The 26566-nt window shown below is 39.3% G+C and overlaps 2 protein-coding genes across 3 annotated transcripts in view; one reads left to right on the top strand and one right to left on the bottom strand.

Moving 5' to 3' along the window:
* Positions 1-216: 216 nt before the first annotated feature.
* Positions 217-17456, bottom strand: MCM4 (minichromosome maintenance complex component 4). Of its 2 annotated transcripts, none has more exons than XM_042466050.1 (16): positions 17213-17456; positions 14224-14376; positions 12726-12886; positions 12502-12603; positions 10692-10787; positions 10498-10593; positions 9867-10005; positions 8550-8770; positions 7487-7607; positions 6202-6461; positions 4547-4912; positions 3706-3833; positions 3105-3312; positions 2365-2593; positions 2022-2155; positions 217-1178 (listed from the first exon to the last, which is right to left on the bottom strand). In XM_042466050.1, exons 1-16 carry the CDS (start codon positions 17313-17315, stop codon positions 1086-1088), a joined length of 2610 nt encoding a protein of 869 aa, XP_042321984.1. In that variant the 5' UTR covers positions 17316-17456; the 3' UTR covers positions 217-1085. The 2 variants fall into 2 exon arrangements, with proteins under 2 accessions (XP_042321984.1, XP_042321983.1); XM_042466049.1 differs by having other exon boundaries at positions 218-1178; positions 12726-12889.
* An 863-nt stretch (positions 17457-18319) lies between these two features.
* The window catches only part of PRKDC (protein kinase, DNA-activated, catalytic subunit), a 134433-nt gene continuing 126186 nt past the window's right edge, over positions 18320-26566 (top strand). Inside the window, exons 1-6 of the mRNA XM_042464437.1 lie at positions 18320-18505; positions 21999-22075; positions 22423-22515; positions 23817-23891; positions 24508-24616; positions 26036-26148. Of these exons, the coding sequence (XP_042320371.1) occupies positions 18349-18505; positions 21999-22075; positions 22423-22515; positions 23817-23891; positions 24508-24616; positions 26036-26148 (624 nt within the window). The 5' untranslated portion in view covers positions 18320-18348. The remainder of the gene's footprint in view (positions 18506-21998; positions 22076-22422; positions 22516-23816; positions 23892-24507; positions 24617-26035; positions 26149-26566) is intronic.

The raw sequence follows: 26566 nt of genomic DNA, 5'->3' as shown, positions 1-26566 counted from the left end.
AGCCTTCTCTATCAGAGAGCTCTGGTGCCACAATAAAGTATAACTCCCAGGATTCCCTAGCACTGAGCCAGGGCAGTTAAAGCAGTCTCAAACTGGATTATTTCTGCAGTGTGTCTTCAACTCTTTAGTTAGTTCATTTGGTATTACTGTCCTGTATAGTAGGTATTAGAGTGATTAAAAAAGAATGGTACAGAAGCAAATAAAAGCAGGTTTACTTTTGCACTATTTTTGAATCACCCCATATTAAACAATGCACTTAATACACGTAGTAATGACTTTTAGTCCAATACAATAAAATGATTGTATAGTAGGTATTCCTAAACAATGTACTTAATAAGCAACAATTTTGTATTCTGATAAAACTAATACACTCAAAAAACATATGCAATATTGGTAGTATGCTTGTATCAACAAAATGCTCACTTTCCAATTTATGAACATGGCTGGTGTGAATAGGACCAGGCATGAGTGTTAGAAACCAAGGTTTGAATCCCTGGGCAAGTCACACTCTCTCAGCCTTAGAGTAAGGAAGGCAATGGCAAACACGCCTCAAATTGTGGCAAGATTGCTATAAGTCAGAAATGACTTCATGGCACACACCACAAATAGTGTGAATCAGAATAACAGATCTCACATGCAAGGAAATGCTGTTAAGTACTAGCTTTGAACCAAGAATTTAATTGACAGATTTCCTAAGCTCAGAATCACAAAAATATGGAGTGCTTTGCATCCGTTATTCTTCAAATGCATGATAAATCCCAGATTACTGACTGTACTTTATTGGAAACAAAATGAACATCAGTTTTATACATACAAAAATAGCACTAAAGCATAGTATTATTGAATTTATGTTCATATGAAATTACTAGCAAAGTTAAGTTTAAATGGATAGAATCTATACTATATTAACAGGTAAGAAAAAGGTGTGCATAATTTTTTTTTTACGATCAGAAAAAACAGTTTCAGTGCCGATACTGGTGATCCCTGGTCTAATAACACATAATATATTCAGATTACACAAATAACATGTACTACAGTATAGCAAGAAGCTACTTTTATAATTGCATCATTATAAAATTAGATAACTAGAGCAGTCTAACAGTCTTCCCAGTCACAGTCAAGAAGTCATCATCAGCCAATGCATGAAGTGCTTCTTCAAACATTTCTTTAGTGACAGCCTTAAAGAGGGGAGAAAAAAACAAAGTGAAGAAATTAATATCATACTGGACAAATTGAAACTGTACAGATGTATTCAGTTATAATTCTCCTCTTGGAGACCCTAAACAACTAAAGGAAATTGCATTGCAATGCCACCATTATAAAACTGGTTTTCTAATTTTCTTTATCTTGTAATTATGAGAAACCTATGAATTAAAGTGTGTTCCTGTTACTCTTGACCCTCTTCAGGAATTAATATTCAGGGTTTTTGTTGTTCAAATAGGTATGAAATATAGTTGAAGATAAAGTTGCAGTATGTAGCATACTTCACTATCTAACACCAGAACTGAGATTTTATTTCCCTCCCTCTTCCATTGCAGTCCTCTGTAGGCTAAAATCAAAACAAAGCTAAACAAAAACATGTGCCAAATGATTTCCTGGCTCTGTAAAGTAGATTTTTAGACTGAATGGGGGACTGCAGTTGGATCACAGATTATGGAAGAAGAAATGAGATCCAATGGAAGTTTGCCAGGGAAGAGAATCATGCAGCCTTCCAAATACTGATGGACTGCAATTCCTAGCATTCCTCACCCTTGGCTAGGGCTACAGGGACTTACAATTCAAAGTCATCTAGTAGTCTACAGAATTATCACTCTTTTTAGAAGGTACACATAACTGGAGGACAGCCTTTTGTAGTCCAGATTTTGTACCTTGTTTAAACCCCAGATCAAAATTATTGCATTGCTTTTTCTGCTGCCTCACATTTCATGCTAAATCCCCAAAACTGGATTATGAATGGGGAGGAAGCAAGTAAACAGCAAAAATATAGCATGAAAGTCTTCAGATATATAAATGAAACTTACTGTTTCAGATTGTGCACGGAGATCATCAAAGAGCTGTTGGTATCTTAGAGCTGGCGTTTTACCTTTAGACTGAATAAGCTTCTTCAAAGCTTGAGCGAGCTCTTCCTTACGTTTTCGAGCAGTGGCACTCATCCCTTAAAAAACAAATAAAAGTAATGATACTTTTTTCCAAGTATTATCAGAACACATTTGAATAGCATTTATATAAATTCCAATGCTACAAACTAGCCCTTTACATAGATCATTTTATTAACCAGTTCTTGGTTAATCAACAAGATAAAGCATAACTTGAGCAACACATTTGTCGGAAATATCAAAAATGAAGTAGCTTTTGGATATGGACCTGTAGTGAGAATAGATATATCCACAATGCCAGTTCTTGGATCAGTAGCAGATTGTTTTAGAGCTTCACGATGAAGACGTTTTGCTTCCTCTACATCTATTGTTTCCACCTTGGCAGAGAAACGGACTTTAGCATGAGCTTCTGCTAAACGAATCAATGACTCCAGCTGCCGAGGATAGGCAGAAACCATTCCTCTGCCACTTCCAATCTTTCTCATATCAACGTATGCCTAGTGCAGAAAAAAGTGAAAATTTATATACTACATTTGCATTATTGTGTACTTTTATATATCACTGCGTTCAAGGATTTCTATATCAGATATCATAATGATGAATGTGTACTATAAATATGAATGCAAGTGGAACAGTTATAGTATGGGACTACCAAAAAGAATCAGTTTCAACATTTTATTGGCTTTTAAATACTTCTAAGTCACTGGAATTAGCATTTTGAAATATCTATAAAGCTATTTGTAGCAAACTTGAGCAATTTCATGTATGGGGTCAGTTGTCCTATTTTGCTTACCTCTCCTTGCACCCCTTTTTTACAAGTACATTATATCCTAAGGGGCTAATGTGGCTGCATCTTAATGCAAATGTTAACACTTTCATACTGCAAATATACAAAATTCTTGGGGAGAGGTTTCATTAGTTCATTGAAGAGGTCTGTCAGACTACAATAGCATATAGAAAAGTATTTTAAAATAACATATAAGGTTGAAAATGCTTTAGATTCCTTACCTCAATGAGAGCTTGACTTGCTTCTTCACTCAATCTTGGATTGACATAAGTACGAGCATAAGCAATATAATCTCTTAACACTGCCATATCCATGTACTCCTCTTCCAACTGTTCTTCCGTTTGGTAATATAATGCAACCAAGTGGTGAGCCAAACGCCTGTCATATGCTTCATCTCGAGGATCCAGCATAAGGAAAATTAGATCAAATCTACATGAAAAAAATAAATTTATTTCCCTTTCATTAGAACCATTACCTTATAAATTTAGCAAAACTAAATCTGAAAATTTGTAGCTTGGAGCTTATTGATGTTTGGAACCAATGGAATACATCTGTGATCTAGAACCTCAGAATTAACTCTAGTTGTTCATGTAGTTCTTCATAAGTACTGTATAAATATAAAGAGGTACCAATTACCACCAATACTCTTTTCTGCAAAAAAAAAACAAACCCCCCCAAAAAAAAACCCACTATAAAAAAGAGCTTTAACTATTTAGAGCACAGAGCACAGTGAAGGTTTTACCAAATGATTATATAGTAATTATCTAAGGAGGAGAATATGCAGACATAAGAGACTACAATAAAATATTTTGCAAAGCATACCTAGACAACAAAGTATGGGGAAGTTGAATATTTTCAATAGTTGTTTTCTTTGGATTCCACTGAGATTCTATTGGATTAGCAGCTGCCAGGATAGAGGTACGAGCATTCAACTGGCAAATAATTCCAGCCTGTCAAGAAGAAAAGATTCAACATTTATTATGCTAGCAGAGTCAAAACTGGACACTTCTTCATATACAAGCTGCAGCAATAAATATCAGTATATTAAATGATGTTTGGAAATTCAATCCTCTTAATTAAAAAAATTGTTTCAGTGAACCAAGTCTCAGTTATTACTTATGAAATTTAAAATGGTACATTTGTTTTAGTATTCCGCACCCTCAGACACATCCCCTTCCACAATACTCCATTCTCCTTCTCACCTGCTCTCCCACCCCACAAAAATGTTAACTAGGGCTGCATCCACATTGCAGAAATTAACCTCCAAAGCTCAATGCTATGGCATTCTGGGAACTATAGTTTTGGGAGACATTTAGCCTTCTCTGTCTAAGAGCTCTAGTGCCACCACAAATTAGTTCCCAGAATCCCACAGCATTGAGCCCTGGCAGTTAAAGTAGTGTCAAACTGGATTATTTCTGCAGCACAGAAGCAGCCTAGAATTAAGTGGCTACTAAACACAGTCTTGGGAAGGCGCCTCTGCATCTCTTCTCTTTTTGCCTCTGGAACAGATCCCACCCACACTTGTCAACTCTGAAGCTCGATTGAACTTGTTACTTCCCTTGTTTATGGGTCTGCTGTTTTGGTTACAAAGATTGCCATGCTTCATTATCTCTTAAATAGGAAGAGAGTAACTTATTGCAGATATTTCCGGTGAGTTTCTTACTTTAGCAATAGACAGTGTTTGTTGCTCCATAACTTCATGAAGAACTGATCTTGTGCTTTCATTCATTTTATCAAACTCATCAATACAGCAAATCCCATTGTCACTGAGGACCAATGCTCCAGTCTGCAGAACTAACTGTCTGGTTTCAGGATCCTTCATCACATATGCTGTAAGACCAACTGCACTAGAACCTTTTCCAGATGTATATTGGCCTCTTGGAACCAGGTTGTAGACATACTGAAGCAACTGTGATTTACTGGTACCAGGATCTCCACAAAGCAAAATGTTGATCTCGGCACGGAAGTTACCTCTGCCAGTGTGGCTGAAATCCTTCCTTGAGCCTCCAAATAGCTGTAGAAGAATGCCCTGCAAGAAAAGGTTTTGACAACCAACTTAATTTTTAATGGGAAATCCAATTAATATGTACAAACATGATTTAATTTTTAATTGAGATTTTAATGAATCCCCATTAGATGTACCCATTGGTGTGTGAAAGCAGCTTTTCAGCCACGAGTCTGGGATTGTGTCTAAGTGTTGCAGCCACATGAATTTACTTAATCACACTGCCTCCAGAATTGTCATGAAAACTATACACATCTGTAGACACATTAAGAGATACCTCACTTAAAATATTATGTACTTTTTAAACTGTCAGACCACTTCCTGACTTCTGATACTAAAAACAACCTGTAGGTTTTTGTTTAGATTCACAATGCAAAAGGCAGTACAAATCCTTCTGATTTAGTTTCTCATTTCTAACATGAAATCTAGGGAGGAAATAAAAAAATATGACTGAAAGATTTCTTAGAATTTATTTCTTGTCCCGTATATTATGCACTAAGAAACAGAAGGGGAAAAAACACTGAGCTTGTGTTGTTGTCCAAAGAACTCCTTCATTTATCGCTACCAATGTTGTTTTTTAAAAACTATAATTCTTAAGTGGTAGTGTGCTGAATATGAACATGGGTCTTCAAATATGAAAAACTGTTACTGTCAAAGCTTCTTCAAAAAGTTATTTATATAGAAAGATTATTTCTTATAATTCAGTCCCTTTACATCTACATGCAGATGCCATCCTCACCTGGACAGTGTATTAATATAGACATTTTGCTTAGTGTACGTGTTTTTGTTCACAAATTCATGCATATTCGTATTTTAACATTTTATAAGGAAATAACATTTAAATTAGAACAGCTTATTAAAAGCCAGTATTTAACATGTGTAATTTTTACTGTCTTACACACAGCCACAGCTCCAAGTGCCCTCCTTGCCTTTCTCTTCCTCTCCAGGATAGAAAAAGTCTGGGAAGCAGCAGAGAAGGATCAAGGCCTCCAAGTCTTGTGACATCCCCCTGAGCAACTCATGCCCCCTGGGTGTCCCACCCCACAATTTGAGAACTGCTGTTATAATTGAATTATATACTTTCATCTTAATTTTCCATTTTATTTAAGTTTTTAAACCACATATTCTAAATGATGACTATACCATCTTTCAGAACTTCTTCAACTCATAAAATTATGTTTTTCGATCTATCTTACTATGCATATGCCAACATACATGTGGAAAGACATTAGCATCTGAGTGCAAAGACCAAAAAGTTTGATCAATGGGCTATGTGGCTTTGATTTTCATCTGTAATTTTGAATTCTGCTCACCTTTTTAATATCTTCCTGCTCATAAATACTTGGAGCAAGTGCTGAAGAAAGCCTGTCATAAATATCTGGTTTTGTAGAAAGCTCTTGAAGCATTTTTTCACGCTCTTCTGTAAACATCTTCTGCTCTGTTCCTTCTTCAATGCCATGCAAACGTTTTGAGTCAGTTTTGCAGTAATGAATAACATCAATGTGGGTCTTATAGACAGATCTTACACTGCTCATTCTTGGAATGACACGGACTGGGACTGCTCTGTATATACCTGTTCAATTGTCACAAAGAGACAAAAAACATGTTATTGTATATAACAGGCAAAATCAACATGTATATACACTTATTGGTTTAGTTTTTATACGTAAGTGTGCACATATCAGATAGTTATGCTATGTAGTATCCACATCTCATTTATATCAAAATACATGGCTCAATAAATTAACATTCATCAGCTTTGTTTGTTTGTTTGATCAGTAGAAACATTCACATCTAAAATATCTTCTAACACTGGTATGTAACCCAAGGATGTGGACAGGATTCTTGGGGAGATGACAGCCACATGCGTGTTAGATCCTTGTCCTTCCTGGCTTATTTAAAAAGGTAGTGGAAGAGGTCAATGCTTTGCTAAAACTAGGAAGAGTTCTATCTTGCCTAAAGAAGACAATTATAAAAGTCTGTTATAAAACCATTACTAAAAAGAAGTCCTCCTTGATCCCACCATTCTGGATAATAATCAGCCAGTTTCTAATATCCCATTCTTGGACATGGTTCTGAGGTGTGAGGTAGCCTCCTAGTTCCAGGGGCTTCTGGTTGAGAAGCAATATGTAGGTTCATTTCACTCTGGTTTCAGCTCTGATTGTGGTTACGTGTCGCTGTTGGTTATGAAGGAGAAATGAACTCGGGGGAATTAGAGATAATTCCTGGTTCAGGCTATCTCCCCCCCCCCCCCATGTCTGTGTCCTGGGGTGGCAGAGTACTCATGATGCAGTATGCATCTTTTTTTAAGGTGTAAAACTATGCAGAATGTCATCCTTTTGTACAAAATCAATAAACATGTATGTATATCGAAATACTATATTCAATTGCTTGTTTAATGAATCTTAGAAATTACATTTATTATAATTAGCATTATCATCCTACCTTTTCCCAGTTTGTGACTCAAAGTAGCATACAATAGCTTTTTCAAAAACTCACAGAATAACCCTGTGATCAGTTTGCCCTAGTGTTCCCGTAAGTCAGTAATGATTTGAAGACACCCAACTTCATCAACAACAAATGATGCTGAAATCCTACCTGTAACATTGATTCTGTCACCAGGCTGAACCTTATCCACTAGATCATTGTGAGCAAAGAGGACTATGGTGTATGGTGTCTGGCCAGCCGGCATATCTTCTGGAGACTCCTGCAGTTTGATCTGACGCAAAATCAATACTTAGTTCAAATGCAATAAAGTTTTTTTTATCAGACCAACTAATTCTGAGACATACTATATCAAAGCATTTCAGACTATATATTATTAAGATGCAGCTTTTGAGAATAAAATACAAACAATATCATTCTTCAAAATGAAAAGTTTCCAAGGCAGAATAAATCCATTCAGAGTTCCAGTAGCATCATCTTGATTTGAGTAAGGGATTGTCCTGCAGTAATCAGCTGAACAGTAGATATAGATTATTTGCTTGAATTTCTGCTATAGTGTGTGGGAAGCTCATGGCCTATTTAATCCTGTTTTTAATACTGAAAATGCCCTCCGTGTGGGCATTTTTAGTAAAAAGGCATAAAGTGCATGGGCCGGCAATTTCACCCAAGCCTAGGAGAAACGTCTCCAAGCTAGGAAGTAGTTGGGGTGAGGACAAAAAACAGGGCACTTGATCATATATTTTTGAAATGCATGTGGTAGATTTTGAATGTAGAAAAGCAAGCAGAACATATTCCAAGGCTTGATGGAATACCAATCGAAATTACCTACCACAATGTAGATTTGTTTTAGATGTAGGAGAAAGAATATTGCTACTTGTAATACACACACACACACACACACACTACCCATATAAATAAAATAACTCAGGTTCTATAAGCCTGCCTTAGATAAAAGTCAGGATACCAAAGAAGGACATTTTGAAAGGTATAACCTACAGTTTAAAATTAATGGTTTAGCTATACACGTATCTTTAGATCAGCATATGGCCCAGGCAGGAAAGGATCTGCAAATTTCCAATTGTGTAGCATGGACTAACAATACTAAATTAGTTATGCAGAAATGTATTTCAGTATGTTTACAGAACACATGTGTGACAGTTTACTATTGAAAATTGAACATGTCAGAAAATATCAACTGAAGAAGAGATTAACGTACCATCTGTTTATCTGAGAATAGAGAACGATTATGAATCAAAGCCATACTGTGTGTGGTGTTACAATTCTTGCATGCTGATGGTTCAGCAATCCTGCCCCGATCAATTTCTACTCTTGCTGTAAAACCACAGACTTGGCATTTGAAAAAGGCTTCTTGCATTTCTGGAATCAACTGTGAGCTTCTGATCACCATGCCACTTATAGTGATAAGTTGGTCAATATCTATGATGTTAAACAAAAACCAGTTATGAAATCCAATTTCAGTATTACTAATTGTAATGTAGATCTGATTTCCATGTGGAAGCTTGACAATGAAAAGAACTGATAGAAGAAACTGTAAATAATTCAAAATATGCTGGAAGAGGCTTTTATGGATACCATGGACCACCAAAAAGACAAATAAATGGGTTGTAGAGCAAATCACGCCTGAATTGTCACTAGAAGCTAAAAAGGGTGTTATTGTACTTTGGGCATATCGTAAGACATAACTCACTCAAAAAGTGAAAAAACTGAAGGCAATAGGAAAAGAGAGATTACAATACCAGTGGTATGGCTAAACAAGGAAGTTACAGCCCTGAGTTTGCAAAACTTGAGTGATCAGTAACAAGACCTCTTGGAGGTCTCTCACTCATATGTTCACCACAGGTCAAAGCCAGATGACACCAATAGTAATATAGCGATAGCATGTACATTTCTATACTGCTTATCAGTGAACTCAACACTCTGTAATAAATAAATAATTTTTTAATTTCTATCCTGCTTTTTGCCAGGCAATCAAAGCGGCGTACAACAGGTTAAAATACATCCATATATACATAATACCCCCCTTAAAACAAGATTAAACAATGTAAGATCAAAAACTACATAATAAAACTGACTAAGCTGTAAGTGGTCTATAGTCTGTAAACTATTGTCCTCAACAAGCTAGGTACTCATTTTACCAGCCTACAAAAGGATAGAAGGCTGAGTCAATCTTGAAGCCCCTGGGACTCAACTCACAACCTTGTGGTTTGCATCAGCTGGGCTCCCGAGAGAGAGAGAGAGAGAGAGAGAGCATGACAGTTTACTATCCTAACTTGTGCGCCACTGGAAAGATTTGCTGTAAATATGCAATTATCCTCCATGAGGAAATTATGGTGGGATCACTAGTGTTCTCATCTTTTTCCAACAGTCAAGTTTTCTGCATAATATTGAAAATTGTACTCAAGTTCATTTTGTTACAGGTATAATTCCTGGCATGTCTTTACTTGAACAGATCAATTTAATATGCAACAATATCTCTGATAACATCAAGACTCTTCTCGCTGAAATAGCTTACCTTCTGGATTCAAGCTCCTCATGTTTCTAGTCTTTAATGCATTGTATGGCCTAACTTGAATTTGATGTTCCAGTACAGAGTCAGGGTGATGGTCAAAGAAGATTTCGTTAGCAGCCATATCAAATGTTGGAATAACTTCCTGGACAAATTGGATATGAACCATAAATATATGCTAATACCTTTGCATGAGACAAACAAACATATTTGATATGCCTGTGACTATTAGATGGAATCAGCACTGGCTATGCTAATGATTACTCTTTTTTCTTGCAAAATTGTTTTTTCTTTGGCACCTAGTTACCATTGTTATTTTTATTTCATTTTCATAGATAATTGAAAATGGAACCAAGGTAATTGTACCTGTCCAAGGTATGTCAGATTTGTTTTCCAAATAGCAGCTCCTAGTGCTGCATCACAAATGTATCTTACTACAAGTTGGAACTGCAAATTATTGAGTGGTTACTTCTAATTCTTCCCCCTTTTCTTTTCTCCTTTTATTATTTGTTAGTGCCCCCTATCAAAATCTTAATATTTTAATTTTTTGTTCTGAAATAAAATAATATGGCAACACTTTAATTTTAAGTCTTGTTAATAGTGTATTGAAGAACTTACTGGAAAACCTTTGTCTTACCTGTGGATAGCACATCAGTTGTCTGTAAAGATTTTCATCAAATGATTTCAGATGGTCACAGTTTACATTTAGAAATGGTTCTCCAATTAAATTTATCTGGAAGACATTGGATTGGATTGTCATTCCAAAAAGCTGACAACTATAATTTAAATCTTAAAATGCAAGTTAATTTAATCAATAGTGCTACAACATACCTCTTCTAGTCGCTGCATATACAGGGGCTCATTAAGATCCAACCCAATATTTTCTTCTTCTTTTGCCGTTGGATCAGTAAAACGCTGAAGAAATCTCTAAACATTTGAGAACACAAATCAAGTTTTTAGTGTCTAGATTCATCCAAGAGAATTGGGGTAGGTCAGAAGTTACAATGTGATCCCAGTGCTTCTTCCATATGTGATATATATGTTATGTAATTTAAGTAAAAATTACTTGGAGGCACACAACAACAAATTTCATTACAGTAACTGGACACCATTAATTAGAAATGTTACAAAAATTTATCTTGGGGTGGCGACGCATCTGGGGAATTCTCTTATTCTATTCCTGTGGCTACTGGATTTCATCTAATTCCTTTCCCTTCAGGACTAGTTTCAGTTCAGTTCACAACAGTTCACCAACACCATCATATTCCCTTCTCCTTTGCTTTATGCTGTCAGCACGATCTTTACACAAATCAACTCTTGATATCAAAAATATGAAGTGTGTTATAGTATTGTTGACTATTAAGCTTTGCTGTTATATACTTAGTGACCAAATAGTAAATACAGTGGACCCCTGTTATATGCTGGGGTTTGGTTCCAAGGTCCCCCGTGTATAACAAAATCCGTGTATGCTCAAGTCCCATTAAATATAATGACATAGCAAAATGGTGTCCCTTATAAAAAATGGAAAATCAAGGTTTGATATTTGAAATTTATACTTTTTTGAACATTTTCAAACCATGTATGCTTGAATCTGTGTACAGAAGGGCCGACTGTATGGTTTACCAAAGGAAACAAACCATTTTTTAACTTGCAGTCTCAAAATGTTACATAATTACACGATTCCTCACCATTTTCCACAACATTAATACTTGCTTAGAGATTTATATACAGAATAATTACTTTACATTGTAGTCTTTCTCTCATATTCATTCTCACAAGTTCTTCCCCCCACCCCAGTATCTTAACTCATTTTTCCTCTCCTAAACCTTACCTCTTTCACTTTCACAGTCTGCACCATTTCTAACCCATACACATTGTCAGTCATTCCATACTTAATTATTCCTGCCCCCTCCCTTCCAATCAAGTATGATGGTGACTGAAGTGACATCAGCAGAAACCTGGAGCAGGTCCAGTTGAATACAGACTAGAACCAACCTGAGGGCCTGTTTCATAACAATACAGGCAGAAAACACACATTTCTTCTGTTGCCACTGCACCTGCAGAGCCAGCCAACAGAGCAGTTTTGAGCGACCGCAGGTATGTGAGAGGGAAATCTGGACCACTTAATAGCCCACTATGAACAATGTGTTCAGCATATTGCAGATAAAACCACTCAGATCTGCTCTGATTTGGATGCTATAATTAAGAGATCCAACGGCTATAAACCTTGGTTTCTGCTTGCCCTGTTATAATGGATACAACTCAAAGATTAAATTAATGGTGAGGTGAGCCATTGCAAGTGTGCTAGTTAGATCCTTGTTCTTCCTGGCTTATTAAAAAGCCAGAGGACTGGGCAAATGGCTAAGTTAAGTTCGAAGATGTTACAAGATCCCTTTTCCATTATGATTTTAAATAATCACATCTTTTGCATCTGAGGAAACAGACTAAGCCTACGAAAGCTAACACTACAACTTCTTGTGCTCAGTTAGACTCAAATGTGCTACAAGATCTCTTTGCATACCGATATTCCAGATGAACCGAGCTGTGTCTCTGAGTAATTTTAACTGAAACTGGATAAATACTGCCAACATATGAAGTTAAAAACAGATTCCCACACATGTGGCAATCACTGTCCACTCACCTGGAACTTTTCTTTGCATGAAGCCACATTGACATCTGTACCCCAAATCACAAGCTTTTGTCCAAGAGACTGTTCACTTGCTGTTGCATCCTCTGCTGTAGGCTAAATACAAGAGTAGAACATGAATTTTGATTTTAAGGCTGAAATCCTTTGCTCAGTTATCAAAGAGTGTCTGTAATGACTGTATGTTAACTTTTGTTATCTGTAGAATATGAAATGCTTACCACATCAGAATGAAGATCCACCTGCCTGGTTTTGCGTACAGAGCCAAGATCAGCCCTCTGTCGAATTGGAGTTCCACGCACACCACTCCTTGGGGTTCCTTCTACTCTAGAGCTGGGTGTGCCATAGGTCAGTGGTGAACTAATATCAAAGTCCAGTGGAACTGCTGCAAAGAAATATCATTCTTTAAAAATACTAATACATTTGCTACAAATGACTACCTATTTAACTACTTCAAAGGGAAAACAGGAAATAAAGAAATAGAGTAGTAACTGAGCAGCTCTCTAGAGGTTGTTAGTCTGCAACTCCCAGCACCCTTAGGCAGTTGTGAAAAATGCTGGGAGGAATACAGTCAAAACAACAGCTGGAAGGCCACACATTTCACAGCCCCAGCATAGAATATTACAGAATGATGCAAGGCTCCTTTCAAATCAGTATGATGCATAAATTGGCATTATTAGACCCGAACAACAATAAAGCTGAACTTGCTTGAACCACTTGTACAGTACCCAAAGTACTAATTGTAAAGATATTACAAGAGGAACAGGTTTAAATAAACTCATTAAATGTGTTTAATTGGATCATCTTATAAAAGCTTCACAGTTCATTTGATAAACTATTAAAACAGAAATGTCAGTCTACCACAGGGCTGTGAATGCGGAATCAGTGATATGTCTGACACTATGTTTAGAGTTTATTTATTGAATCAATATAGTTTTCCAACAGAATGATAAATCCTTATGGACCCAACTCACCCAACCTTAAACACTCTGTCTCAGTTTCACTGGGATGTTCAGTGTGAATTTAAGTATCTCCCAATAAAAACAATAGGAATCTTGTGATGGATGAAACCCAGTGCTCTATTACGTATTTTTTTAAATTCTCATTACTAATGAAGATCTTTCATTGTACAAAGAATGCCCATTATTTTGAAATATTGTCAGCTTTTTTCTCCATGTACTATTTTTTTTTCACAGCAGCATGACCCATAGAACTGTACGTATGGCAGAAATGTGTGGATCCAATAAACTTCTTGGAGCTAAAAATCAAAATGTGAAGTCGAAGGCTTTCATGGCCAGCATCCATAGTTTTTTGTGGGTTTTTCGGGCTATGTGGCCATGTTCTAGAAGAGTTTCTTCCTGACGTTTCGTCAGCATCTGTGGCTGGCATCTCATCAATCAAAAGTTTGGACTCAGCCCAAGCATCTTGCTCTTCATAGGCATCCTTCATTCCCCAGAATCCAGTATGAGGGACAACAACTAGGATAAAAACTACCCTTTTACCAAAATGTCACAAAGGGAATACTACCAGAAAATCCTGTTTTAAACAAATACAAATGTTTGATGCTTGCATGCAGAGAGAGAGAGAGAGAGAGAGAGAGAGAGAGAGAGAGAAGCAGCCTGTTGCTACTACTCACTTCCCCAAGTTAAAGATATCTACCTTGCATCCCATTGTGGGGGAAAGGTGGGATATAAATTATTTAAATAAATGAATAAATACCTGAATGCTGGAACTGTGGTGGACTGGAAAACAGAGCATCTTGAACATTTGGACTTTGTGTGTCGACGGGTGGAGAAGTAGGCATTGGCTGCAAGTCTCCTGTGGATGTGGAATCATCTGGACGGCGCCGCTGTGATGCAGGAGACTGTACATCTTCAGAAACAGTTGCAAGAAGATGAAAGAAATAATTTTATTTGTGCTGTTGTGTATAACTGAAATTTAAGCATATTTAAACTTAATTTTTCAAAAAATAAGTGCTAGAATATGATTGAAAAAATAGACAGCTCATCTGTTTGTTTTTACATTTTATTTAATAATGACTTCTCATTTTATGAAACAAAATACAGCATATATCTAGCTATAGCCATAATGTGATTATATTCTGGGTTTATAAACAAAAGTAGTACCCAAAATATACATTGTAACTCGGATCCCACATTTCACTGAGCTGAAAAAGATTCTAAAATGTAATTTAAGACGATCTAATTCTTTCTTTTGCCTGCCAAGTTAAGTTGTTCTGTTTTAACCAGTTTGAGAGTTACAAAAGGAATTTGCTGTTTTTGGTGGATTCAACTGCCCTACCCCAACTACACTGCTGAAATAATCTGGTCTGACACATGGCTCAACGCTGTGGGATTCTGGGAATTGTAGTTTGTTGTGGTACCAGAGCTCTGCTTTCCCCCAGTTCTTGTCAAAGAGCTGAGCTGGGAGGTAATCAAAGTGAACAGAAGTATAATGTACCTGGGACGAGCTGGGAATTGATTAATAGAAACGAAGCCAACACATGGAAGTGAATGACTCTTTCTCTAGGTACAATGGACATCATGCCCATTCTCTGCATATGGTGAAGGTGACATCCAGGAATGGCATATACCTAAACTGCTCAAGACATTGGGAAAGGGGCAATTTTAGGATGGGGAAGCTGTCAAAAGTAACCTCCTTCAAAGGCAAGTTAAACAGAAGCAAACTTAACCAATATGTAATATCTGCGAGAGGGTGCAATTTTAGGATGGGGGAAGTTGTCAAAGTAACCTCCTTCAAAGGCAAGTTTATCAGAAACAAACTTCTCCAATTTATACTATCTTGTAAACGTTGAAGGATGTATAGTTCTCTGTGGTCTTTTTGGGCTGTGTGCCCAAATTCTAGAAGAGTTTATTCCTGATGTTTCGCCAGCATCTGTGGCTGGCATCTTCAGAGGAATAAACTCTGCTAGAACATGGTCACACTGCCCAAAAAACCCACAAAAAACTATGGATGCTGGCCATGAAAGCCTTCGACTTCACACTGAAGGATTTGACCAGGCCACTGCATGGCAATTTCCACTAATGGAGCATTGGTATAAAAGGTCACAGATGTAGCTTCTGAATCAGTAGAATAAGCAGCAATGTGGGATACAACCTGGTAGAATGAGCAGTAATGATGTGACTGAAAAAGGCCAAAGATGTGGAGTACTTGAGAGAACACTAACTGGTCCAGACTCCATTCTTCTGGATCCAAGATCTGGCTACACAAAAAGTCCATCTGGCTGCTGAGGTCCCCTTCGATGTAGTGGCCAGTTATGGGCAGCATCAGCACTGAGAGGCTGGCGAAGGATGCCTAGGGAAAGACACACTCTGGGGCTGCAGCAGCATATCTGCAGTAAATGATGCAACAAAGCTTCTGCTGGGAAAGAAGGGGATTCGACTTTACCTACTGAGACTGTCTGTGCCTATAATTAAGAAAGTAGCTGCCTCCAGAATCCCTTACTGGACACACGCGAACAGCCAAAGAAACAGAAAAGAGGAGGGCAGGCAAGTCTGTGCCACCAGCTACTACCAGCATGTCAAAAAAGCACAGGTCTGCAAATTAGAAATCATAAAGAGGAATGTTTCCAGAGTTAGAATCCTAGAGTTGGAAGAGACCGCAAGGGCCCTCCAGTCCACTCTCCTTCTGCCATGCAGGAACTCTCAATCAAAGCATCCCCATTGACAGATGGCCATCCAGCCTCTGCTTAAAGACTTCCAAGGAGGGAGACTCCACCACTCTCTGAGGATAGGAATAGTGTGTACAGGTTTCAAAGTCACATTTTAGAGAATGGTGTTCACAAATCAGAGGATTGATTTAAAGAGCTGGGTAAGTTTGGCCTGTAGAAGAAAAGTTCAAGGGGAGACAGGAGAGCAGTCTTCTTCACACATTTGTCTGGCAGAAGATGGAACCAAACTGCTCATAAGGAATGAATGGGAGGAAACTGCAAGGAAGCCAATAGCTAAACCTGACTTAAACTTGGTCCTGGAGGTTACAATATTTTAAATAAGTAAATGAGCCTTTGCTGTTCCTGCCGAGATGCAGTTTGTTGTCCTTGTATGTCTTGAAGTCGTTCCTGACTTATGGCGACCCTAAGGCAGACCTATCATGGGGTCTTCTTGGCAAGGTTTGCCATTGCCTTCCCCTGCGGAGGCTGAGAGAGTGTGCCTTCTTGCCCAAAGGCACCCAGTGGGCTTCATGGTCTCCAGAGTCGCAGCCCAAGACTTGAACCACTTCACCAGCCTGGATCCCATCATAATCTTTAACAGTGCTGGGTTTTGTGCTGCTGGCAACATTTACTCCGAAGCTAAACAGATGCCCATCGAGGCCACACTGTTCACCAAGATGGCTCCATGGCATGGGATTCTGGGAATTGTAGTCTGTTGAGAGACAAGGCTCACAAAACTACAACTCCTGGAAGAGAAATCAATGCGCATTGCCTTTTGTTTCCCTTTTGTCCCTGGTTCTTTATAACTCCTCCTCCCCTTTCAATGCGCTACAGAAATAATAATCCGGCTTGAGACCGCTTTAACTGCCCTGGCTCAATGCCAGGGGATCCTGGGAACTGTAGTTTCCTCTGTCACAGAGAGCTGTAAACTACAGTTCCCAGGATCCCCCCTGGGAACTGAGCCAGGGCAGTTAAAGCGGCCTGGAAGTGGATTATTATTTCCGCGGTGTGCGTTTCGGATCCTCCTCAGCCCCTTACCCTCCGCAGGGGGATCGGTAGCGTCTCCTCCTCCTGGAGGGCCCGGTCTCTGGCGCTTGTTGCCCCGCTGGCGGCGGCTGGGAGTGGAGGCCGGAGAAGACATGACGCCGCCGCCGGAGGCAATGGATCCTGCGGCGCAAGAGAGAAGAAGCGAAAGGGTTCGAGGGAGAACAGCAGAGACACCACGCTTCTCCCTCAGGCGCGCATGCGCGAACGGCGAGAAGAAGAAGAAGAACCCTGTGCCGCCGCCGCCCCCTCACTTACAACCCTTCTTTTCCCGCGAAAAGGGATCACGTGACCTCAGGCCTTTCGCGGGCTTTCGCCGCCAATCCCCAAACGCGGGAGGAACCAACCAACCGCCCGCTGGAAAAGGAGGGGTGCCTCGTTGCGTCTTTTTCGATATCTTTGCGGCAAAGAATTGGAGCGAGATCAACCAAGAGGCGTCCTTCATTGTTTTTCGCCTCTCCCCCCCAAATACGATTGCTTTGAAACACTCACACACTTTTATTTAATAGTGAACCCCACCAACCTCCCCCCCGGTTTCACAATGGTACCGCTCTTTGGCAGAATTCCCCTGATGAGGAAGAGCTCATTAGCATGAGCGGGGAGGGGGGGATAATTAATAATAATTTGTTATTTTTAATTATGAATTATAATGTAAATATTATAATAATAATTATATATAAATATTTATGGATAATTATTATATATAAACATAATATCAATAAAATGATTATAATATCTATATATAATAATCATTACATTTATATTATAGATATAGTAATTATATTTATATAATAATAATAATTTATTAGTAGTATTAATTATAACAGTTATAGATTGATGCCTATCAATTACCTCAAGACACTTTTTATTATGCTCTGTTATGCTCTTTATTATGGTATTATACCACCAAAAAGACACTTTTTATTACGACTTGGAAACTTAGCTCCCCCCCCCCGTTCAGGCTTTAATGGTTTCATCCGTCGTCAGCCCCTTTATTTTATTGGCCCGGAAGCCGAACGCGCAACTCCCCCCGCCCCCGCGGCGCCGTTGGTATCGTCCGCTCCCTGCCTCCCCTACGAAGTGTTTTGGTTGCGTCCGCTGCCGAGGCGCCTTCCTTGAGGCGAGCAAAAATGGCGGCTTCTCCGGCGGCGGGGCTCCAGGGTTTCCTGCTGCAGCTCCACGGCGCCCTCCGGAGCCCGGACCCGAGCGGTGCCGCCCTTCACGCCCACAGCCTGGTCCGGTCCCTGGCGGAGACTTGTGTCGCCAGCAGCGGGGAAGGCGTCTTGGGTGCGTAGTTGTAGCACACACCAGCGATCCCCAAAACTCTGAAGTCTTTTGGACTACAATTCCCAGAAGCCTCAGCCGTCTCGACCAATGGCCAGGGATTCTGGGAGCTGAAGTCCAAAAGCTCGGAAGAAGGCAGTCCATCAAACAGTGATGCTTTTATTGGCCAAGAAATATAATGCAGTTCGGTAGCACTTGAAGTGCTGAGGGTTCAAGGCTGTGGAACCCTGGGGTTTGGAGTTTGCCAAGGTTCTTTGCGCTTGCTCTGCTAAAAGAACCCTGCTGTGGATCCCGGGATTTGTAGTTTTACTGGCTCTTTCGCCTGCTCTGCTAAAGCCTGCTGGTGGTGGCTCGAAAAACTACGAATCCCACTATTCTGTAGTATGGAGCCATGGCAGTTTCAATGCTGCATCTGCATTGTAGAAATAACCCAGGTTGACACTGCTTTGACTGCCATGGCTCAGTGCTGTGGAATCCTGGGATTTGTAGTTTGTTGTGGCATCAGAGTTCTCTTACAGAGTCCTCCCTAAATATGTTGCTTTTGTTGTGTGCCTTGAAGTCGTTTCTGAGTTAAGGCAACCCTGTGATGGGGTTTTCTCGGCAAGGTTTGTTCAGAGGAGGTTTGCCGTTGCCTTCCCCTGAGGAGGCTGAGACAGTGTGACTTGCCTAAGGTCACCCAGTGGGCTTCATGGCCAAGCTGGGAATTGCACCCTGGTCTCCAGGATCTCAGCCCAGTGCTCAAACCACTGTGCCATGGTGCTGTGTTACACAACTACTAATCTCAGGGTTCCATAGCATTTTGCTAAGGTAGTTGAAGTGGTGTCAACCTGGATTATTTCGGCAGCATGGAAGCCGCCAAAGTGGTGTCAAACTGGGTTATTTTCACAGTCTAGATCAGTGGTCCCCAAACTGTGCTCTTTAAAGGATTTTGGATGTCAGTTCCCAGAATCCCAGACTATTGGCCAACATGGCTGAAGCTTCTGGGAGCTGAAGTCCAAAATCTCTTAAAGGGCCCAGTTTGGGGACCACTGGTGTAGATACTTGTGGGAGTGTGTTTCTGAATCTGCACAACACTTTTGCAGTGACAGGATTGTGATGTGAAGATTATGCCCCCTTATGCAGAAGAGCTTCCCTTCCTCTTTGAAAAATGGCTGTGGTTGTTGACCTGCAGAACTTATTAGGACCTGAAGGAGAAATGGTTAACCAACTCCACTAGCCATGCACTGGGACTGTCTACTGTGGCTGCCTAGGGTTACAGGAGCGTTGAGCAATCAGATGTGTGTTTGCTTGATAATAACTTCTTTTTTGCAGCCAGAAGGGTTTATATCTAGATTGTAAACTGGTCATATATTATGTAAGTTTGTTCCAGAGCTTGGAAGTGTTGCGTATTTATTTGTTTCTCAGTTTCTCTGCCATCAGGTCGGTTGGAGGATCCTGAGAGTTGTGGTCCAACTTTTTGGAGAATTGTAGTCCAGTAACTTTTTCTCCATCTAGTTTATTCAGAAATAAGTTGTGCTGCGTTCAGTGAGGTTTGGTTCCTAACAGGGTGTTCAGAATTGCATCTGTCAGTATGTTCACCACATTGCATGCATTTTCCTCACTAGACCAGGAGTAATCATTAGTCCTAAACACACTGAATCCAGTTTGAGACTGCTTTAACTGCCCTGGTTCAGTGCTAGGTTATTCTGGGAACTGTAGTTTTGTGAAACATCTAGCCTGCTCTTTCAGAGAGCTCTGGTGCCACAATAAACTACAAATCCCAAGATATCCTAGCACTGAGCCAGGGCAGTTAAGCAGTCTCAAACTGGATTATTTCTGCAGTGTGTTTTGGACCATTGTCTAATAAAGGTTGAGCCTCCCTTATCCAAAATGTTTTGGCCCAGAAGTGTTTTGTATTTTGTATTTTTTTTTTATTTTGCAATACCAGAATTGGCGTATGAATGAGTGATAGTCACATGTCCAGCACCCACTGAGTTTTTCCTTAAGGAGCCTTTGCATTTTTGCCACTGTCAGAAATTTAATAGATGAGGTGAGGACTCAGGTTCCTGCAGCCCATCACACAAGGACGCTGTAAAAAGTGGACACCACAGACACTTGAACAGCTGTTGGCACACTTTCTGACCTTTTAGGAAAGTAGCCCTGGGAAGGAGGGAAGCATCCAAACAGATTTGGCTGCTATCACCAACTGGTGTTTCACTACTGTCACCATAGTAGCTGGGAAGGGAGGGAAACGTCCAAGTGGATTCTACCACCTTCGCCAACAGGAACATAACTTGGCTACCATAGCCCTTGTAGCTGAGAAGGGAGGGAAACATCCAAGCAAAATCAACCACTACCATGCCCGCTTCTTCACTTGGCCTCTGTATCCCTTGTATCAGGGAAGGGAGGGGAAAGTGTAAACAGATTGATCCACTGACACCACCGCCTGCCCCTTCACTTGTCTGCTATGTAGCAAGGAAGGGAGGGAAAAGTCCAAACAGATTGAGCCGCCACTTGCCTCTTCATTTGGCCTGTTTCCCTTGTATCAGGGAAGGGAGGGAAAAGTCCAAACAGATTCACCCGCTGCCACTGCCGCCTACCTCTTCACTTGGTCTCTGTTGCCCTTGATGGATAGCGGAATGCTCTGTCAATATCGTGCAATAATGCTATGATTATCAGACGCCTTGTGGCATTGTGATTATCACACAATTATCCCATGAATAAAGAGGCCTTCTAGGGCCACTTTTTATTCATGGGATTTTCCCTTGAATAAAAAGCAGGGCTAGAATGGCTCTTTGTTCGTGACGACACGAGATGTCACGTGATAATCATTGCATTATTCATCTAAAATTTTGACTTACAGGAGAAAGTTTAATATCATGGGGTTTTCTTGTTCAGAGTGGGTTTGCTTTTGCCTTTCTCTGAGGCTGGGGGAATGTGACTCACTCAAGGTTGCCCAGTAGTGTGGGACCAAGTGAGGATTCAAATCCTGGTCTCCAGTGCCATGGTCCAGCGCTCAAACTACTACACCATGCTGGTTCTCACGGTTTGTAGAAACTTGTAAGTAAACAGGAATGAATAACTCAGTAGCACTTTCAAATTCCATCCCAAATACTATGCCTCAGTATGTCTACTCAGAAGCAAGCTTGAGCAGCACATCTGTGCAGAGATAAAAGATCAGGGCCTCTGTATGTCTACTAAGAAGTAAGCGCAACTCACCCCTTCATCCCCAGATGTAACCCTTGCTCTTTGACAGGGAAGAGCTTATTCTATAAGTCGTTAAGTGGAGATAAAGCCTTTTCTTGTCTAAGGAGGAAGCTAGTGAAGAAGCTTGTTGTCCACATGGGACACTCTGTGGACTATATCTGTTCTACTGATGGTGGGTGGGTGGGGAATAGGAGTCAGTTTTGTTTCCCAGTTCATCATACTGTCCATGTACAAACAGTTAGTCTTACCTATTTTTGAAGCATTTGTCTGGAAAGAAGTATACTGTTTGAACACTGTTTTTCCCCCACAGCCTTACAGATCTCACTGATATTTTCTAAAGAAGATGGGTTACTTGCATTTATCCATAAATCGCTGAGCACTGAAGAAGTAAGTCGATAAACTTAGGTTCAAGTATTTTTTGCAAGTAATTGCAAAATTATTTTGCAGTGCTTTGTTGCCCTGAAAATTGATAATTACCCAGAGAACATTGTTCTGTTTTGTTTTTTGTTTATTTGTTTTTTTAATTTGGAAGAAAATTGGACTTCTTTTCTTTTTGACTTTGTGTGGCAAAATGACTGACATAAGCACTGACAGCCCAGTAAAATATTTTCAGAGTGAGTGACTGTTGTTGTGTATTCAGTTAGTAGTAGGTATGGTGTAAAGCCATATGATTTGCACATTTCTCATTGTCTGACTGCATAGTTTATTTGGTGAAAATGCTTTTTTCCTCTCAGTTCCGAGACGGAAGAGAAGAAGCACTAAAATTTCTTCTTGCTTTTCTGGAAAAAAATGGACAAAAAATTCATCCCTATGCACAAGATATAAAGGTGGGTAAGGAAAATGCTTCTATGTTTTACACAAAATTGAGGAATCTTAGCCACATAAAACAGTGCTAATAATGTTAAAATATATTAAATCATTAAATGTAAATTTAAAAGACAACAGTCTTTTTCCATTAAATGTTGGCAGAAGTTCTTTCATGTGTAGTCCAAAATATAATTGTTTCTTTCCTTCTTAAGGGAAACAACAATTCCATATTATCTATGCAAAAAATATGGGGGGGGGAAGCTATTCTTGAATTGCAGTGTGGAAGAACAAGAGGCATGAGGTGCACAGGCTTCTTCAGTCTGTTAATTTCACATTTGGATTGCATTAATTTGATCAATACAATTTAAAGTCGTAGCCATGTCGGTCTACAAAATCAGTATGCAAAGGGATCTTGTAGCAGCTTCTGAAACTAACTAAAAGATAGTTGCTTTTAGCTTGTGTCTATGTGCATTTCAGGAAGTAGACTCAAGCCTGTCTTCATTCTCAATGCAGAATTAATGCAGTTTGACACCACTTTAATTGCCATGGCTCAACTGGGATTTGTAGTTTGGTGTGGCACCAGAGCTCTGGCAGAGAAAACTAAATATCTCAAAAAACTACAGATCACACAGTTTTCTAGTGTTGAGCCATAGCAGTTAAACCAGTATCAAACTGCATTATTTCTGCAGTGCTGATTAGCTCTCTATGTAAGCTAACGGCTTCTTGTTTTTGATTAGTCTAAAGGTACTACAGTATAAGATCCCTTTGCTTATTGATGGATATAAGAATTTGCAACAATCTTGTGTTCAACTGACGGGAGCGTTTAAGTGTCTTACAGAAGATGTTTTCTCAGTCCTCTTGGAGCAATTATTAGTGCATCTAGATGAGATGTGGGCAAAACAAAAAAAATGTTTGCCCTGAAACATATTTCCAGCACATTTTGGGGACTGCCTGAACCAATTTAAGGCCAAGAGAGGCTTTTATTGAAACCTAAAATGTGATGGAAATGCCCCTATACTCCCAGAGGCATTTGGAGTAAAAAAATGATTATTTTTCATTTTGGCAGGACCAGATGTGCTCCACCTAAGGTCTCCCGTGGGCTAGTGCCGCCTCTTAGCCTTCCACAATTGTCCACCTCAATCTAGATTCTCTTAAAGGTGTTTTAAACTATGTTTTCAAGAAAGATAAATAAATGGAAGAAAATTATAGGCTGGCTTTGTTTTGCTTAAGCAATTAGTCTGTTTTGTACAATGTTGCAGAATACTGGAAAAAAGGTTCAGATTATATCATTTAAACTTTGTTTTTATGTTTCAAACTTTAGCGAGTGTGTCTTAGTGTTTATATAAAAGACAAATCAGCAAAATGCAGGATTCCAGCCCTAGAGCTACTGATAAAGGTAAAGTTAATGTTAAACTTTTCTATGATTCCCTATCATTTCTGCATTCTGAGAAAATTTAGTTATTAATGCTTCAAAAGTACTGATGTTCAGCACTCTGTGCCTAGGAAATATTTTAGGTGCATATTTCAATTCAAAATATCAAAGTAAATGACACAGGATGACGAAAACTAACTTCCAGGAGCATTTTTAATTTCATTCAGTTCCAGGACTTCCTTATAGAACTGATATTTAGTTAGCAAGAAAGTATAGCCCGGAACAAATGGTCCAGAAGGCATGGCCAGAGGCTGCTCCATCTGCAATTGGGCTGGGACCATGGCAACTGCATGGCCTGCTCCCAAAGTGGGCCACCGCTGTTGTCCCAAATGGGTCACCAGCAAGAGCAGATTTAATCCACTCCTAAAAAGTCAAGCTCTTGTCACCTTAGCGCAGCCTCAGAGCGGCTTCCGGCTGCTTTGGAGGCACGCATCATCTAAATGGCATGCCCTCAAAGCAGCCAGAAAGAAGCTACTTTATTTGGCCTTTGCATTTCTGGCCAAAGTTGTGTCTTAATAACATTACTGTGCTCATTAAATGATATCTTATTTTTCTGATACTTCTTTTTTCCTAAACCAAGCTTCTTCAAAACCTACAATCATCTTATGTGATGGAAGACATGAAAGTTGGAGAAATATTTAATAAATTCTATGGTGAACTTGCTATAAAAAGTAAAGTGCCTGATACAGGTAATCCTTAATTCTTCTGTCAGCATTTTTATTTAGCTTAATAAGTGAAATAAAATGAAGGTCAGTATTCCAGTTATTGAGGAACTAAAGCACAATCCAGGAAAATGTGGTTGTGACATGAGTCCCAGTCCTATATATACTTACTAAGAATAAGTATACTGAATGTATGCTCCTAAGTAAACATTCATAGGGCTACTGTATAAACAACATTGAGGGTAATGAAATTCAACAATGAGTAATTTAAGCTACCTTCATTTTAGTAAGATTGGTAATTGCTGTTGCATTTATTTCCTGTGCTGTTCTAAAATAAGTGTCCTATCCTGTGCTGAAATAACTAAATTACCTCTTGTAATTTGTAGAGTTGTTTCTTTGCCCAGAGATTGTAGAGGTGAAGGGATGCATTACCAGAGAAATAAGGGCACCTTGGAAGTTATAGCTTCTTCATTCCAAGGTAGACAACACAAAAAGTGGAAGACTAGTTTGACCCTAGCTGTTGAGCCAGAGAACAAGCCACAGAAAGTTTGCTTCTTGTTCTCTTCTCAGGAATAATTTTACCACAAATACTTGTCACTCTGGGCCTATAGAAGCAATAGAAATGACATTCTGGGTTCTGTCACCAACCAGAGAAATAAAGGCACACAGTACTTTTTCTATGTTTTGTTGTGTTGTAGGCGATATGGGTAAGAGTTTGATTTTAAAAGTGATGTATTAATCCTTCAAATAAAATTTGGGTCTCGTAGGAGCGTAGCAGTCACCAGCTCTCTGTAAGCTAGCCAATATATCCCTGGATCCAATTTTCACTTTTCCCCAGAAGTACTGATCTTTGTGGTCTTTGTGTATTTATACATAAGGATTCTGCAGAGCCCACTTTGGAACATGCTAGATGTCCAGCTAAGGAGTTGATGATCGTTCATTCACTTTCGTGCTCAGAAGATTTTTTAAAATCTCTGTGTCTCTTTATTGAGGGGTGGACTAAGTAACTTCTCATGTATTTCTTCCCAAGACTTGCTTCATTAAACTGGAGCCCTGAGAAGGTTGCTGAACTTGGGACAAGCATTAATTAAGGTTTTTTGTTGTTGTTACAATGTCACATTAACGTGCTGTTGCCTTCCTTTTGAGACCTTCCTTTGTGGCAAGAAGTACTATTTGTGCATGTGAATTCACCATCAAAGGCATTAGATTGAATGGCATTAGAGAACCCAAGTTCCCAATAGCCTCCTTCTGGCTGAGTGAGAGTGACAGTGTAGATAGCTGTGACAATGACTGAAATGTAGAGCAGTGTAAGTGAACCCTAATAAGAACATGGCAATCTGTAAGATTTATTCTGTGACTGATTACACCTTTCCATGTTTGTGAAGTATGTTGGCATATTTGACATCAAATAAAATAAAAGATTCTAAATACTGGTGTCTTTTTAAGTGCTGGAAAGGATTTATGAGCTTCTGGGAGTTTTGGGAGAAGTACAACCTAGCGACATGCTTGACAACTCTGAAAAATTATTCCGTGCTTACCTTGGAGAACTTAAAACACAGGTAACATATGTGGTATCTGCAAAATTTTGTTCTACATGTCTCAATTTCATGTAGAATTTTTTTCTTCATAAAACAACAAAGACTTGTAGCACCATAAAGACTAACATATATATTAATTCATCAGGTTTCCTGGACTAGTACAGTGCATTTGAATGCAGTGAAGTAATTTTTAATTTCTGATAGTTTAAGCCACAAACAGCTAAATACTGCCAATCTATAAGCATGTTTCTTTTGCTTCAAAATATATTAACAGAACTTCTTCTTTGGATATTTATTTAATCATAATGTTTCAGTGTTGGAAATATAGGTGTGCTTATAAGAACCTGTGCAGTGTACTTATTTGAGCATTGGACTACGACTCTGGAGACCAGGGTTTAATTCTCCACTTGACCATGGAAGCCCACTGGGTGACCATGGG

The sequence above is a fragment of the Sceloporus undulatus genome, chromosome 4 (assembly GCF_019175285.1).
Source record: "Sceloporus undulatus isolate JIND9_A2432 ecotype Alabama chromosome 4, SceUnd_v1.1, whole genome shotgun sequence".
NCBI lineage: Eukaryota > Metazoa > Chordata > Lepidosauria > Squamata > Phrynosomatidae > Sceloporus > Sceloporus undulatus.
Note: the sequence above shows the minus strand (reverse complement) of the source record. Positions and strands in the feature narration are given on the sequence as shown.